This window comes from Dendroctonus ponderosae, unplaced genomic scaffold (genome assembly GCF_020466585.1).
Source record: "Dendroctonus ponderosae isolate FM_Combo_2020 unplaced genomic scaffold, Dpon_F_20191213v2 Dpon_F_20191213_9, whole genome shotgun sequence".
Taxonomy (NCBI): domain Eukaryota; kingdom Metazoa; phylum Arthropoda; class Insecta; order Coleoptera; family Curculionidae; genus Dendroctonus; species Dendroctonus ponderosae.
Window position 1 is genome coordinate 9,206,054 of NW_026019116.1, and position 15,820 is coordinate 9,221,873.

Here is a 15,820-nt window from a genome sequence, read left to right on the forward strand (position 1 = left end):
TTTTGCAATAGTCTTGCGCCACCCTTGCACAAAACGACGATCATTTTTCTAATTTCATAAACAACAGAAGACTGTATTTTTTCTACATAACCCCCTCCACCCCTGACTTTAATGCTGGATCCGCCCCTGCCTATAGGGAGCAATAAAGGAGACCACACACGGAAATCGTGATTCCAAAGGTGGCAATGGACGTGAAAAATATTCAAATGGCAATCATTTATTTTTTGGGCAAAAAACTAGGTTTGTTTATTCGTCGTCGCGCACACATTTTGCAATATTCAGCAGCTCTTGTGGACACTGCACCTGGTAGAAAGTGACGGCAGGGTTGGCAACGCCCTCCATGTAGTCCCAACGCCAGGTGCACCCTTCGCGCAAGTCTTCAGGCAATTGGGAGCACTCCTCTCGTGTAGCAACTCCTCCGTATCTGTTGTTAAACAATGGTATCAGTGTTTGGGAGAAAAAGGGCCAGACACTTACTGTTCACCCCAGCCACTCTCTGGATCGGCGCCCCATTGCTTGTAACAGCCGTAGGGGTAGATGCCCACCCCGCCGCCCGGGATTTCGATGTCGAACTGATTGGTCGCCAGAGGTTCACCAGTGTTGGTGATGAGAGCCAGCAGGGACTTGCCTGCCAGGTCGCCTTGGAAGTTCAGCAACACGCAGTGACAACAGTGCGACACATCCACGCCGCCTGCAAAAAAGCAAAAAATGGTAATTTTAGAGCAAAGTACCACTTAACTCAACGATTGTTCGATACCTGTGAAGGAGGCAGCGACGAATCCGTAGGACAATGTGGAATTCACTACCCATGGCTGGTTGTTACTGCATGTGAAAGCCGTTCCTGTACCATCGTCGTCACATCTGAAGGAAAATCAGTTTTCAATTAAGTAAGTGAACAATTTTCCCAAGGAAACTACCTACCCCGACTGCTGATTATCGTCGACAGGAGTGACCCCATCAATGGCGCACGTTTCCACTGCCACAGTTTCATGAGTCTCATAAGACCAGCCGCAAGAAGGTTTACAGCAATCCCAGTAGCGCGTCGTCACGCCATCTCCCGATAATCCGTCAGGAATTGGGATAATTTCCGGCGATGATTGTCCAGCAACTGCAATTTATAATGTTTCTCCTCTGTATGGACAGCAAATTCATAAATTAAATTTAAAAAACCCACCGCTAGTAGCCAAAGCGAGCAAAGCTACGAAAAACTTCATGTTGATGCGGAATTCAACCCGCGAAAATGCGTCTACTTTGGCTCGCCCCTTTATATAGCACGTCGTTTGTTATCCAACTTATATAAAACACTTGGAAAATAATCGAAATTTGTTGGCATTCTTATTAATAACGGCCAATCGATAACGATAAAGGCACTTTACGTAAGTGGCCACTTGCGGTTTAAGGCACAACAACATTGTCTTAACCCAGATGTAATTTATCCTGAACTAAGTAGTAAAAGGACGCAAAATGCTACCGTCAATTTTCCTACTGAATTATATTAACAAAAACTAGGGTGTTCTAGAGGAAATGGTGGATGCGACCAACACTTAGACCTTGACTTCTATTCCCTTCAGGTTCACCCTGTATCTGAAAAGTGCCCGCGAATCGCCCCTTAACGCAAAACTAGAGCCAGCCAAGCTGTTTGAGGAACTGGAGGATCTCTCGCAAAAACTCCAGGACAAAATGGTGAAGGCAACAACAAATGCCAGGCTACGCTGCTCAATCATTTATAATCAAAAATTCTCTGCCCCTTGAACCAACACCGACGTGTAATTGGCAATTTCCACATAATAAGCCGTGAAGGCCACGTCCTTTTCCGTGAAATTCGCACTCCTGTGAGGGCTGGGCAAGTCCAAACAGGCCAGACACTTCAAGTTAATGGCTGCTCTATCGGGGGTGAGTTGCACGTCGCATTGTTTGCACAAAGCGTCCGTGGATGCCAGTTTCTCTCTAGAACGCGCATAAGTAGAAGTGCACTGAACTAGTCTAGATCACTCACTCCTCCTCATGCGCTACTCGAGGCCCAGGTGGGAATTGAGGGCAGCGAACATACGGATCCGCCAGCTTGAGGTCTGCGGGAGGAAACGGGCAGCGGCCGAACTCCGGCTCGTACTCTTTGCGCTCGCGGCAGACCACCTGGAAGTTCAAAACTCACTCAAAATCGCTCTAAGGCTGGCCTGTAATCACCGTGTTTGTATCGTCGGCTGCCACATCGGTGCCCATTTGGTTCTCGTCGCCAAAGGGGAACTGCATGTTGCCCGGAGTCACGTAGTCTCCCTGGTTAAGCGCCATTTTGATCGCCATCAGCAGAAGGCTCCATAATAGCAGCATTGTCCACAGTAAATTTTCCGATTTCTAGGCTGTCAATGTAATCGGGCAGGTGATGGCAGGTTAATTACACTCAGTAGCGTCCAATCTATATTCCTCTAAACAACTACAAAGTCTTCAAAAACATGTTGTATGCTTCGGCACTGCTTTTCGCCACTTCGGTCGCAAACACCCCATCCGGGTCTTTCACCATGGTGACTAGATTGACGTAGTTGGGTTCTTTCGCATTAAACTGATCCCTCTTCAGCTTTACCAGAAACTGATGCCTTTCCCTCATCCGTGATGCCCGGCAGGTCAGAATTTCGGAGTTTTGCAGGATTTGCTCGTGAGAGATGCCCATCACGTTGTGCACATACTCAAAGGACTTCTGTAGCCGGAATTTTCCTGGAAATCCTACGTGAAACGCCTCATAATGCCTTCACGGCGCGCTGAAATTACCTTGCATGAATATGTGAGGTTTGGCAAGGATGATGCTTTTGAGTTCTTCGTCTGCAAAGCCCATTTCCTCTTTCAGCACAAAAGTGTTTTCTGTAATATGCTGCTGTTCGAAGGTGATTAGCTGGGGCTTTTGCACGGCCACGCTGCGCACTTCATTTCCATTCAACTTGAAGTTTTTTTGGAAAAACCCCAACTTATGGTCGATTTCGTGCGTGCTAGAAATGGCAGGGTTAGCCATAGGGTTCCAGTGGCTGGCGCCACACTTACCTATAGCTCAGCCAATACGGGTTCTTGGCAACTATCCTAGCAATCATTTCGTCGTTGAACCGCTTGAACTTTAAATAATTCACTCGCACCTTGAGGTCCTCCAGCTTTTCTTTGAAAATCAGAGGATTTTTCGTTATCAGCTTGCCCACATCCTCAAAAGACACTCCTAGCGAGTTCAAGAACAGCACGTGCTCTCTAAGATCCTCGAATTTAAGTCGCAAAATCAAGGGCACCGCTTCAGAAATTTTCTTCTCAATGTAGTAGAGATTCACCCCCAGCTTGACAAACTCCTGAATCACTTCCGACCGGTTCGCGTAAGCCGCCAGGTTGAAGGTGGGCTTCAAGTAGCTGCCAATATGCGAAATATCTTCAGAAATGGGGTCCAGCACCGACGTTCTCTGCGGGGCTACTTCGAGTTCATTTTCCATGTCGGCATTTTGGCCACTGTCTTTTACACTTGCTAGCTCAGAGGTCGTGGGGCTCCGGGCCGCAATAGTTCTAAGCCCTCTTTGCACACACCATCGCACAGTTTTAAGCATTTTGAACTAATTCATAGAACAAGACTTGAAGACCATGCAAAACAAATACTCAATGTCAAAACCACAGAACATCCCTCAGGGGGGTTATTTTATTGTCAAAACCACAGGTTATCAAACTATTCAAAACAGCCGCAGTAGCCTAAACTTCTTCTTCTTTGATGTTTTCTATGGGATCGCCCTTGCCTAACCTATAAAATGTGCAAGTGTTTGACATTAATTTTCATTAGAAAAATATTTGATCTGCAAGGCTGCTTTGGCCAGTGGATGGTCAATGGTTTTCCCGTAGTTCCGTGTTTATATAGACCAAAAATGCAGGATCCGTTAGAAAATTATCTAAAAACAGCTCGAAATGCGCAACAAGACGAGCCACTGAAAATTAGGTAATAACAACGCACACATTATTAAACAACTGTTAAAGGTTGACTAACAAAAATGAAAGTACCAAGTTTCATAATTGTTTTCAGCCGGATTCGTTGCAAAGCAACTCTTGCATCAAATCCTTTCAATTATTCATGGGGTTTTTGGCTATTTGGTAGGATTTTAATTAGTGGTTTTTACGTGTTTCAGCAAGGAAATGCTGGCGACTGCACAACGCAAGAAAGAGTGCGATAACAGAGCCATGAAAATTATTCACTTTTCCATCGAGGGCAAGCTGAAGCCTGAAGTTTTTACCAGATGTGTAAGTACAATTCAAACGTTTTAATCTCTTGGACTAGCGACCCTATTTATTTGACTCATAACTAATTACCCGTTGTCTCCATGGGCAAAGACAAGTGGTTACAAGAAAATTATTTAATTTAATTTACAACAACACAAAGACCTTTATAACAGTATAACAATTAAGAGAGCAACTAAATTTAAATATTAATTACCACTTAGATAGTTGGGTTATCTCATTAATTTTTCATAGCTTCCTTTCATAAACCAAGCATACTATCAAGACATAGTAGAGGAAAGAGCTGTGGCAAAGCTTTGTGGTTACTCTCTCTGTGGCAAGAGAATTCCAGAAATGCCTAAAAAACAGTACTTTATTTCCACTAAAAGCAACAAAGTGTACGATATTACAGAGAGAAAGGTGAGTGACTGCTTCTAGATGGCATTTGCAACTTCACCATATTTTGTTTGCAGAACTTCTGTAGCAATTTCTGCTACAAAGCAAGCATTCACATCAAAAAACAGATTGACAATAGTCCCTTGTGGCTGAGAAAGTTAGAGGACATTCCCGAATACAAACTACTACCGTCATCAGAAACGTAAATATCAATGGCTTATAGGAATTGGCATACTCCATCATTTAAGATGTATATTGTAGGGGCTTGCCCGGAGATGTGATAGACCAAGGAGTGGTAAAACCAGTGCAATGCGAATTGAACTTCACGTCTGTATCCAGTTTTGCCGAAGCTTCTTTGGGCGATATTAAAAAGAAAGGCCCAGAGTCTGGCAAGACTTCGGGCTTTAAAAAGTCATCCAGATTAAAATCCACTATGCAAACTATCAAGGAGACTGAAGTTGAAGAGGAAATCACAGGTATTGTGCACCTATCTATTTGCATTTCAGCCCTTAAAAAGCTGGGTTTTAGTCGAACACATGAGCAAGACCGAAAAGACGCAAACTCAGAAAAGATCGGTTAAAACCAACAAAATGAACTGTATCGTCAGTTTGCCTTCCATAAAGGAAAATGAGGTGGTTTCATCGCCCATAGAAATCAGTATTAAACATCAGGCAAAAAGAAAACCTACTGATGGCTTTAAATTAATTGACATAGAAGGGGTAATTCGGAATGCAGTCGCAGATTGGATCACTCTAGACACTTGCATGTTCGTTCATGGAGAGGCCAAGGTGAAGAGCGTGTTAAATGAGAAAAAAATGGAGAACTACTTTGAGGACTTACACATCCAAGAATTGCAACGAGAACAGCAGATGAAGTACATGGAAATATGCAGGTGAGCTCAATTATTGAAATTGTTCATCCAACGTTTAAATTATTACTGGTCCAGATTGAAGTAATTCCTCTGTCGCTTGCTTTGGTCTTACTCATGTGAATACATATTCATAACGGATTTGTTTTGTCGAATCCAACGTTTTATATTTGTAAATCTGGTCTCATATTCTTGTTGATTATCTTCGGCTTTTCGATAATCCGTTGTATCACTCTTTCGATATTGTATCAACTGCTTTCAGTATACGATCAGATTCAACACTTTGAACTTTTTATAATTTTTTTGTTTTTCTTTCAGGCGTTTGCAATTTCGAGAGATGGCCGATGAGAAATTTGATAAGGCCTTAGTGGAGGGACATAAATTGAAACCATTGCCGGATTTTAAACAGTTGAAAGAAAACACTATAGACATGAAAATCAAGGTAACAAATCCAATGGTCTCTTTAATGTTTGTTGCCTAAATTGTGGTTTCAGGTGAGATCATTTTATGGTGGAACCATGTATGAGCAAACGGATAATAATTTTCCAAGTCAAACAAACAAGTCAATACAGAATGCGGATCTCGAAGATGGACCGCCGGCCGTTCTGCCTCCGGTTGATGCAAATTCCCAAAAACTTATGCGCAGAAAAATATTTTTAACGTCTGCCAGCAAGGCGTAAGCAGATTTTGGTATCGTAACAACCCATCACTCAATTCTATTTGTTTTGCAGAGTACAGCAACTACTGCAAATCCTTGGAGCTCCTTCGTTCACACCTATAATAGCAGAACTTCAAGCATTGGCAAGAACCTTTGCCTTGAAGGCCAACAACATAACATTCAAGCCTTTAGTGTGGAATTACATTGCTGTGGTGCTGCTAGACTTGTAAGAACGTTTAAAATACTTCGCCGCTGTAATATTGAGCGTGATATTGTTTTTTCAGGCTTTCCGTTAAAGATACGGATTTGCGAGAGATACTGCAGGATTGTAGATCTCAGGAATATATTCGCATGCTTTTTGAAGCTCTGCCGAGTAAGAAAAACTTCGTTCCTAGTGTCCTGAGCAATGTGATAAACGTAGACTTGTTCGTTGAGCAATATATCACTAAGAACAGCTAGTGATACTGATTATATGTGATAATTTTGGTTGTTGAGCTAAGCGAATTAAATTATATGTGACCTGGAGAAATTTATGTTTAACTAATTAGCGATTAAAGGTACTTGAGTTGGAAAGGAAAATGCTATGTATGTGTTTGCTTATGGCAATACATCAACCTTAGAACATATAAATTCACAAAACTTATATAATAATATTTAAGGCTCATAATATGATTGAAATGTTATGTTTTATACGATAAAAATACGTTTTATTTGAAAATCTCACAGGACCAAGAAAGTTAGTAGGTGCCATTTAAAAAAACTGATTTTTTGGCATTTTTAATGATAAATTAATTTGAATAACATTTGAATTTGGCGGTTTAATCAGCAGCCCGCATCGCTGGAACGCGACTGAATGTTGTTTGTCGAAATCGCGAGATTTGCCAATCTAAATAGTTTAATAATCTGTGGCTGTGCCAAAGATAAAGAAGAAGAAGAAGTGTAGACTTTGACTTTGCTGTCCTGACCTGCTACGTGTAAAATGTTGAAAATTCGAATATTTCCATGATTTTTAAGTGATTAAGGAGCAAATCTGTAGAAAATAGTCCGGACAATTAATCTGCGAGTCTGTGACTGGAAATAAAATGCGTCCGCTTAGCAAGATATTATTATTCTGGCTTGTTGTCGGGGCGTTTTCGGATGAACACAATCACATAGTAAGTACCAGATTCAGAGTGGAACAGCACACAAAATCTGCTTCTGGCGCCCTTCTAAACATTTCAACTTTTTAGTATGATACCAATGAAGAAGTGGTATTATGGATGAACACTGTGGGGCCCTACCATAACAGGCAGGAAACATACAACTATTTTTCGCTGCCCTTTTGTGTGGGGTCGAAGGAATCAATCAGCCACTACCATGAAACGCTCAGCGAAGCCCTGCAAGGTGTTGAGCTGGAAATTAGCGGTATTGACATGGACTTCAAAAGTAAGACATTAAGATTGCCCCAGCAATGGCCCTAATCATTAAACCTCGTTTTACCTAAGCTAATGTGGCTAAAACCGAATACTGCGCCGTTCAGCTAGATGAGGCCAAGTACAAGGCCTTCGTATATGCTGTGAAGAACCATTACTGGTACCAAATGTACATCGATGACCTGCCAATTTGGGGTGTAGTGGGAGAAGTCAAAGACAATAACTTTTACATTTGGACTCACAAGAAATTCGAAATCGGTAAGCGGGTTTGGGTGGAAATGAGGCCATATTATAGTCCAGCTGCTTCAAGGGTACAACGGCAAGCAGATCATCGATGTGAACTTAACGTCCGAAGACAAAGTGGAGTTGTCGTCCACTAGGAAGTTGAGTTTTACCTATGAAGTGACTTGGAAGAAGACTGACACCAAGTTTGAAGATCGCTTTGATAAATATTTGGACCACAACTTTTTCCAGCATAGAGTGAGGGCACCACCATAATGCAACTGCTTTAGCTAAATGTTCGCTTTTGCAGATTCACTGGTTCAGCATTTTCAACAGCTTCATGATGGTGATTTTCTTGGTGGGCCTTGTTTCGATGATCCTGATGAGAACCCTTCGCAAAGACTATGCGAGATACAGTAAAGATGACGATGTAGATGACATGGTAAGCCAAAATGTTCTTCGACTGTACGATACGGAAGTGAAAATATTCACCTTTAATTCAGGAAAGGGATCTGGGTGATGAATACGGCTGGAAGCAAGTGCATGGCGATGTGTTTCGACCTGCCTCAAACCCTCTAGTGTTTTCAGCGCTTATTGGTGCCGGCCACCAGTTAACCACCGTAGTTCTGAGCGTTATCATTTTTGCAATTCTCGGCGAGCTCTACACTGAGTAAGACCAAAGAAACCCAACAAAACGGCTGCATATTCAAGATATCGTTTGTTTGGTTTTAGACGCGGTATGTTGCTTTCCACGGCGATTTTCGTTTACGCGGTTACTGGCCCAGTGAACGGATATTTCGGTGGTTCGCTCTATGCTCGAATGGGCGGAAAGCTGTGGATCCGCCAGATGGTGGCGTCGGCCTTTATGGTACCGGTCTTCGTCTGCGGCACTGCCTTTGTTATCAACTTTATCGCCATGTATTATCACGCATCCAGGGCGATTCCGTTCGAAACGATGGTGAGACTGATCTAATGGGATTCTTAGTTGCGCGTTACTGATTTGGGAATTGTGGTTCTACAGGTTGCCGTTATTTGCATTTGCACTTTTGTCATTCTCCCGCTCACTCTCGTTGGAACCGTTTTGGGTAGAAATCTGGCTGGACAACCTGATTATCCTTGCAGGTGAGTTCGGGATGGAGCTTCAACGATAACGGGGAAAAATGAATTGATTTTCAGAATAAATGCTGTGCCAAGGCCGATTCCCGAAAAGAAATGGTTTATGGAGCCGGGAGTCATTATCCTGCTTGGCGGCGTGCTACCTTTTGCCAGCATTTTCATTGAAATGTGAGCGGATTATTCATAATATAATTCAGATCCAGAAGCGAACTTATCTGGCAATTTCCTTGTCACAGGTATTTCATCTTCACGTCTTTCTGGGCCTATAAAATTTACTACGTCTATGGATTCATGCTGCTGGTGTTCGTTATCCTGATCATTGTGACCGTCTGTGTTACAATTGTGTGCACCTATTTTCTGTTGAACGCCGAAGACTATCGCTGGCAATGGACATCGTTCTTGGCAGCCGGATCCACCTCTGCATATGTGTACATCTATGCAATCTACTACTTTTTCTTCAAAACCAAGTAAGTGTTCGCAGCCCAGTTGCTCGAGGAATTCACGAAGTTTTTTCCAGAATGTACGGGCTGTTTCAAACCACCTTCTACTTTGGTTACATGGCGCTCTTCAGCGGCGTTTTGGGTATAATTTGCGGAACTGTGGGCTACATTGGAACAAGCATATTTGTGCGAAAAATATACTCAACAGTGAAAATCGACTGAGCTCATTTGCTTGGGAGTGCAAACCGCAATTTACTGAACGAAATGGTGTTTGCTTGGACAGTACGTTGTTGATTTTTTCCTGGGTTCCGATGCGCCAGTTGCCATTCATATAAGTTCAGTGTATATATTTGTTAATATGTGATCGCGAGACCAGGAGAGTGAGGCGTTGCAATATATTGTCCTTTTTATTTCTAATAAACAGTATTGTTTAACGTCATGTTTGATAATGAATATTTTAGCAGTAACTTAAGAGGTGTTTACATATGGCCAGTACATACAACGTCTAGTTAACTTGATGCCGAACTTTCACCACACGTAAAATATATTAATTTAAAAAAACTGTGTTTTTCATTGTGTGATTTTCTTTATTAATAGAAAAATTGAGAGTGTATTTTCAAATTGCAAACACCACAAAGACTCTCTCGTTCTCTTCGAGTAAAACGACGGTTCTGAATCACTCTGCATATGTATTCTTAAAACTAACTATACATAGAAAGTGGTAAAATGAATACGCGTAAAGCACTGTATATCCACCTTGGACAGTAGCAAAAACTGTCCGAAAAGGGCGTTTCTCAATCCAATTAACTTTTCAGTGGCGAAGTTCTTGGATGTTAAACGAACTCTGAATTACGTCGTATGGTTTGTATGGAATGAACCAAATGTTCAGATCTCAGAATATACAAGTAAATAAAGTATTTGGGACTTAAAGTATTAAGTCCCAAGAGTATAAGAGTTGAAAACAAAATAAAGTTTAGAATATAAAGTTGCCTCCTTAAACCCAGACACATTTTCTCTCTTATCAATGTAGAAACTTAATTACCAAAATAACTTAAACTACAGGCGACATAGATAATTCATCAATGGCGGTCGCATTATTCAATCCCGGGTGCGATTTGTCCATGTGGTTGTTCAGCTGCACTTGCCTGATGAAGCCCTTGCCGCAAATGATGCACTTAAATGGCTTTTCTATAGAATGTGTCAGCAAGTGCCGGTTCAGCACATCTATTCGGCCAAATTTCTTACTGCAAATTTCGCATTGGAACGGCTTCACATTCAAATGTGTAAGTAAGTGTTTGCTCAAATTGTACGGCTGTTGGAAACGTTTCTGGCAAATGGTACACTGGCTGGGCTTTTCGCCAGTGTGCACACGAGTGTGTCGCTCAATGTCGCACAGCTTGTGGAACTCTTTTGAGCACACTTCACATCGAAATCTACAATAAATGCCTGTTACGTTTACCATACGAAAAATGTTTGCTTTTGAATCGTTACCGTTTTTCCGCGGCTGGCAGCTTTTTCAGAACATGAACTTCTTCATGCTTGATTAGTTCGTGTTTGCTGAGAAATCCCTTGTCGCACTTTTTGCAGCTGTAAGGATCTTTACCTGTAAATATTGTATGCTTACTGGTGATTGCATGATAAAATACCGCTATTCTACCTTGGTGGTTCCTGATATGAGCCGTAAAGGTTTCTACGTCATTAAACTTTGCATCGCATTGCTTGCAATCATACGGATTCGACTGTTTTTCGTGGTCGAGCTAAAACAAACCGTAGTTGCTCAGTATCGACCAACTACATTTGGTAAATTCAACCACTTACTCGATGCTTGGTTAGCTTATAATAGGTGGAGAAAACTGAGCAGCATATTTTACATTTATACCATTGAACTCTTCTCTCTTTGTGCTTCAATTTGTATTCCGCATAATCGGCAGGCAGCCACTCACTCCTGCTTTCTTCATCTGACTCTGAAACGTGACAAGTTGTGTGCTGATTATACGGAAATCAGTCAAAAAATACCTGCCATCTCACCTTCTTCTTCAACAGGCTGAAACGTCGATTCTTTTGTGTCTTTTCCCAGATCATCATGATCTAAGGCTCGGTGCTTTCGCATGGCGTAGTAGCTCTTAAAGGTCTTGTGGCAAAACTTGCATTTGTGAACTTGAGCGGTATTCTTCAACACATGTTGCCGTTTATATTCCACATATTCATCAGGAAGCCATTCTTGACGACTATCATCCGATTCATCATCTACAACATGTGGGTCATAAGCAACGTTCTCGTCGGACCCATATAAATAATCCAGAAGTAATTACCGTCTTCCTGGGTATCATCCCAAACGTTATCATCAATTTCTTCAAGTTTTATCGTCTGCTCCGCCTCGTCACTTGCTTCATGGTCCGTCTGAGTCTTGGTTTTTTTGGCCAGTTTTTGTAATTTCTTAGTCTTCACCTGTTCACCGTCGCTCAGTAGATCTTCAAGATTGTCGCAGTTTGAAGATTCATCAGCATCTTCCAAGCCAGGGTAAGGTACGGCCTTAAGTTCCGTATACTAAAACACAATATAAAATTGAAATTACTATAAAATCATCTCAATATAGAGAACTCACCTTTTTTTTCTTAGAAGCTGGCGGTGGATCATCATCGCCATTTACACAGGTAACGCTCAAATTGTCTAGTGAACTGTCGTCCTGGTACTTTTTCGGAATTCTTCTGGTTCGTTTCTCGCGTCCTCCACTTACTGAATATTTGCCGGAGGTGTTTTTGTTTGATTTCTGCTCTTTTGTGTATCGGTTCTTACTTTGAGGCGTTTCTGGGGCATCTTCAAAGTCAGTGGAACTTCCACAGTTGGTCTCCAACAGATCTTTTTGATCGAGCGGTTTTATAAGGAAATTCAATATAGTGGACGGTTTTGATTGTTGTTGTGGTTGGGCTTCCGTTATTTTCTTCACTTGGGGCTTTTCAACAACCTGAGCCTTTTTTCTACTGTACGTCCTCAGAATAAGTGGTCTCTCAACCGCTTCCTTCACCCGTCTAGGCGCTTGTTTCCGTTCAATCTTCGAGATTTCCTTGGAAATATTCTCGATACTCTCCTCTATATCGGATGTGTTCTCATTTACGGTTTCTTCGCCAATTTCTGTAGCTTCCTCTGAATTTTGCTGCACCTGCTCCTCCAGTTCACCATCATCATCATCCGGCTCAGATTTAATTTCAACGTCATTTGCAAGCTTATTGTCGAGGTGTTGTTCTTGCTTGCAAACTTCCTTCTTTGACGAGGAAAGCACAATATCTCCAGAGGGATAACTCCGTTCAAAACTACGCGGAGAAAATATCTCGTACGAAACGTACGGCTTATTCGGCTTATCATAGATTACAATTTCTTTGATAACAGAGGGCACTTCTCGCCCATCTTCCAACAGCGATCCGCTCATGGTAGATGAGTTGGCTTGGGGCTCTATTATAGCCTACCTAACCTATTAAAAACAATTCTTTGTTTACTAAATGAGACTTTGGTGCTTCTGTCACATGTATCAGCCAGCATGGGGCTCCCCTAAATGAGGTATGTTTGAATGATTTTTGAGTTGTAGTCGAATTGAACCAGTTACACTGCAGAACACCAAATGGAGGTCATCACAAGCGGCACATTCTTAGAGACCTTCACATCGTGGAGCACGGGCGTTTGCCTTCGGGGGGTTTTTCACAGAAAAGTTCTCGTCGAAAAAAACACTTAAAGGGGCCGAAAAACTTGTTGAACTTTCCGAAAAACGGCCAACATCCACCATGCTGTCGGGGTGAGTGCTTGTTTCAATGTTTAATGGCGGATAAGTGCGGAATTCTATATAAATGGCGCAGGAACTAACAGACCGGCACGCTCTGATTGGCTGAATCTGCGTACTGTTTGTCAACTGTCAAATCTTCCGCCGTGTATTATTCTACAACCGACAAGATAGGCGCTAAAGATCCGAGCCCGACGTTGCCAGTTGATGATTCGATTTAAAGCAGCTTAAAGCATTTGCTTTAAAAAATTCAAAACAATTTTCTTATAAACCTCCTTAATAAAATGTCGATGACTATGAGTTTTTTGATTATTATGTAATTATTAACATGATTTAAATAATTCGAGATTACTCCATTACCACCATTACGTTACGTTATTACCGCGCTAACCTCGCTTCACTTGGCAATCTACTATGACCATGATACAACATTGAACTATATACCAGAGACTTGTCTCTGTATACTTGTTATACTACTTGTCTCTGTATGTACTAACTGGAACGGCATCGCCCATAAACAGATAATGCTCGGCATGATACAATGAACTTGTCTTTATCTATGACAATGAATACAAACTCGATTTTCGTGCGCACATGACGTCGCTGGTTCTATCATGACTCATGGATCTCAGGTTCTCCGTATGCAAAAACCAGCTGATAGTTGTTGTCAAAGCGTTTAACTAAGCTTTTTAAAAATCCTTGTCCCCGAAACTGGGCACTTGGGGTTTCCTCTATATTACCTATACTCTATATATATATATATATCAATATTTGCAAGAAGTGTATTCAACAACATTAAGTCGGGCTGTAACTGCTCCAAAAATTACAATAATTAAGTTTAATAATAAACTATAAGATCAGTTGTGCACAGTGAAATTTCCTTAGATGGTAGGATGGAGCAAATCTCACCAGAGGTTGAGTCAGTTCGATTTTATGGTAGCTGGTGGAGGTTCTGGCTGTTTTACCAGAGCAACGTGCCAACCTCTAGATGTACTAAAGATAAGGTTTCAATTACAAGTTGAGCCTATATCATATGGTGCGCATACAGCGAAGTACAGGTAATTTATGTAGTAGTAAAACATTGATATTAAAACGTTAGGAATATTCCCATGCGAACATGTCAAGGGTAAAGACTACATTTTGTTTAGGTCTGTGGTTCAAGCAGTGCGGCTTATCCTCAAAGAAGAAGGTGCTAGAGCTTTTTGGAAAGGCCATATACCTGCCCAGTGGTTGTCCATAAGCTACGGTGTGGGTCAATTCTGGAGCTATGAACTATTAGTTAGAAATGTCGATAGATTGAATGTACTGCCTAGTATGACACCACTTGTAAATTTTACATGTGGCTCCATTGCCGGTAAATAACGCAGATCCATTCATAATGCGCACAAAGTCGGAATAAATGTGTTTTTAGGGAGTGTTGCAACGTTGGTGTCGTTCCCATTTGATGTCGTAAGGACAAGGTTTGTAGCTCAAAGTGAAAACAAAAAAGTATATCACAATATCCTTTCAGCAGTGATTCAAATCTGCAGAACTGAAAGTCCTTTAGTATTATTTAGAGGGCTGTGGCCAACAGTATTACAAATTGGTCCACATGCGGGTGCTCAGTTCACATGCTACCGATTATTTGATGATTTATACAAATATGCTCTGAACATTGAATACACTACCTTATCCAGCAGTCTGTTCGCTGGCAGTCTAGCAGGTTTATGTGCCAAGACAATTATTTATCCTTTTGATCTGGTCAAAAAACGAATGCAGATTCAAGGATTTGCTCATGCCAGAGAACATTTTGGCGAACATTTCACTTGCAAGGGTTTGATAGATTGCTTGCAGAAGGTCTATCGTTCTGAAGGACATAAAGGATTCTTTAAAGGTCTTTCGCCGAGTTTGATCAAAGCCATATGCACTACTGCGCTTCACTTTAGCTCCTATGAGATGATTTGCAATTTTATTGTTTTTGTTAAAGAAAATAACTAAGTGATAGTTCTCCGTATACCAAAGAAGGAATTGTATTGCTACCTACAGCTAAGAACTAACGCTATTATATCAGTATTGTTTTTATTGGAATTGTGTTATTAGATCTATACCTATACAGGTATAAAGATATTTACACTTTTTACCAAATGAACTTGAAGACATGTTGAATAGTTTTCCGATCAAGGTCGGATCCAGGGGGGGGAGTCATGACCCCCCCCTGGCATAAACTGCCAACATTTCCCATCCATGGTTCACTTTTTAAAAAGGTCATTTATTTCTGTCTAGAAAGATGTACAAATGAGCATTCTTGCTCATTTTGCCTCCGAGATATGAGCAAAAACGGGACGGAAAACATTAAATGTTGGCATAATCTTGCACCTAAGTGCCTGATATTCAAATTTCGCTTTCTGGGTTAAAACCATAGTCAAAACCACTCGAATTTCCTCACTCACGTTGCTACGACTGAATTCACTTTTCAGTTCTCTATCCAACGATGCCAAAACGAATTCTGTGGCTCGAATGGTTCTTGAGAAACTTCGAAAAAACCAGCGTCATGTTCAAGTGGATTTCGCAACTCAACAAAAAATCACGCAAATCTAAAACTTCCTGAATTCAAGCATTTTTTGCGAAAACTGCCAATAATTCCCCATCCATGGTTCACTTTCTAAAAAGGCCATTTATTTCTGTCTAGAATGATGTACAAATGAGCGTTCTTGCTCATTTTGCCTCCGAGAC

The 15,820-nt window shown here is 41.4% G+C and overlaps 6 protein-coding genes and 1 long non-coding RNA gene across 8 annotated transcripts; 4 read left to right on the forward strand and 3 right to left on the reverse strand.

Moving 5' to 3' along the window:
- Window positions 1-201: 201 nt before the first annotated feature.
- On the reverse strand, window positions 202-1,577 carry LOC109542255 (endoglucanase). The gene is made up of 5 exons (XM_019911402.2): window positions 1,175-1,577; window positions 922-1,108; window positions 758-861; window positions 478-691; window positions 202-424 (listed from the first exon to the last, which is right to left on the reverse strand). Exons 1-5 carry the CDS (start codon window positions 1,212-1,214, stop codon window positions 247-249), a joined length of 723 nt encoding a protein of 240 aa, XP_019766961.1. The 5' UTR covers window positions 1,215-1,577; the 3' UTR covers window positions 202-246.
- Window positions 1,578-1,708: 131 nt separating this feature from the next.
- On the reverse strand, window positions 1,709-3,705 carry LOC109542254 (transcription termination factor 3, mitochondrial). The gene is made up of 5 exons (XM_019911401.2): window positions 3,031-3,705; window positions 2,764-2,978; window positions 2,185-2,709; window positions 1,997-2,133; window positions 1,709-1,947 (listed from the first exon to the last, which is right to left on the reverse strand). Exons 1-3 carry the CDS (start codon window positions 3,567-3,569, stop codon window positions 2,432-2,434), a joined length of 1,032 nt encoding a protein of 343 aa, XP_019766960.1. The 5' UTR covers window positions 3,570-3,705; the 3' UTR covers window positions 1,709-1,947; window positions 1,997-2,133; window positions 2,185-2,431.
- A 41-nt stretch (window positions 3,706-3,746) lies between these two features.
- On the forward strand, window positions 3,747-6,675 carry LOC109542253 (RNA polymerase II subunit B1 CTD phosphatase Rpap2). The gene is made up of 10 exons (XM_019911399.2): window positions 3,747-3,949; window positions 4,137-4,248; window positions 4,480-4,644; window positions 4,698-4,822; window positions 4,882-5,096; window positions 5,149-5,512; window positions 5,807-5,930; window positions 5,983-6,164; window positions 6,220-6,372; window positions 6,431-6,675. The coding sequence occupies exons 1-10, from the start codon at window positions 3,765-3,767 to the stop codon at window positions 6,603-6,605; spliced, it is 1,800 nt and encodes a 599-aa protein (XP_019766958.1). The 5' UTR covers window positions 3,747-3,764; the 3' UTR covers window positions 6,606-6,675.
- A 379-nt stretch (window positions 6,676-7,054) lies between these two features.
- On the forward strand, window positions 7,055-9,775 carry LOC109542244 (transmembrane 9 superfamily member 3). Its single transcript, XM_019911387.2, has 11 exons — window positions 7,055-7,300; window positions 7,376-7,571; window positions 7,631-7,816; window positions 7,869-8,038; window positions 8,091-8,222; window positions 8,284-8,450; window positions 8,513-8,738; window positions 8,802-8,902; window positions 8,957-9,064; window positions 9,133-9,363; window positions 9,414-9,775. Exons 1-11 carry the CDS (start codon window positions 7,229-7,231, stop codon window positions 9,556-9,558), a joined length of 1,734 nt encoding a protein of 577 aa, XP_019766946.1. The 5' UTR covers window positions 7,055-7,228; the 3' UTR covers window positions 9,559-9,775.
- A 230-nt stretch (window positions 9,776-10,005) lies between these two features.
- LOC109542243 (zinc finger protein 43) lies at window positions 10,006-12,948 on the reverse strand. 2 transcript variants are annotated; one of them, XM_019911386.2, is made up of 7 exons: window positions 11,942-12,948; window positions 11,649-11,883; window positions 11,365-11,583; window positions 11,155-11,300; window positions 10,994-11,093; window positions 10,828-10,939; window positions 10,006-10,769 (listed from the first exon to the last, which is right to left on the reverse strand). In XM_019911386.2, exons 1-7 carry the CDS (start codon window positions 12,761-12,763, stop codon window positions 10,388-10,390), a joined length of 2,016 nt encoding a protein of 671 aa, XP_019766945.2. In that variant the 5' UTR covers window positions 12,764-12,948; the 3' UTR covers window positions 10,006-10,387. The 2 variants fall into 2 exon arrangements, with proteins under 2 accessions (XP_019766945.2, XP_019766943.2); XM_019911384.2 differs by having other exon boundaries at window positions 11,353-11,583.
- LOC125505676 lies at window positions 12,802-13,408 on the forward strand. The gene is made up of 2 exons (XR_007282329.1): window positions 12,802-12,891; window positions 12,945-13,408. It is a non-coding gene; the product is annotated as an uncharacterized LOC125505676 (long non-coding RNA).
- A 307-nt stretch (window positions 13,409-13,715) lies between these two features.
- LOC109542245 (mitochondrial thiamine pyrophosphate carrier) lies at window positions 13,716-15,169 on the forward strand. The gene is made up of 3 exons (XM_019911388.2): window positions 13,716-14,166; window positions 14,257-14,462; window positions 14,520-15,169. The coding sequence occupies exons 1-3, from the start codon at window positions 13,994-13,996 to the stop codon at window positions 15,083-15,085; spliced, it is 945 nt and encodes a 314-aa protein (XP_019766947.1). The 5' UTR covers window positions 13,716-13,993; the 3' UTR covers window positions 15,086-15,169.
- Window positions 15,170-15,820: the final 651 nt, after the last annotated feature.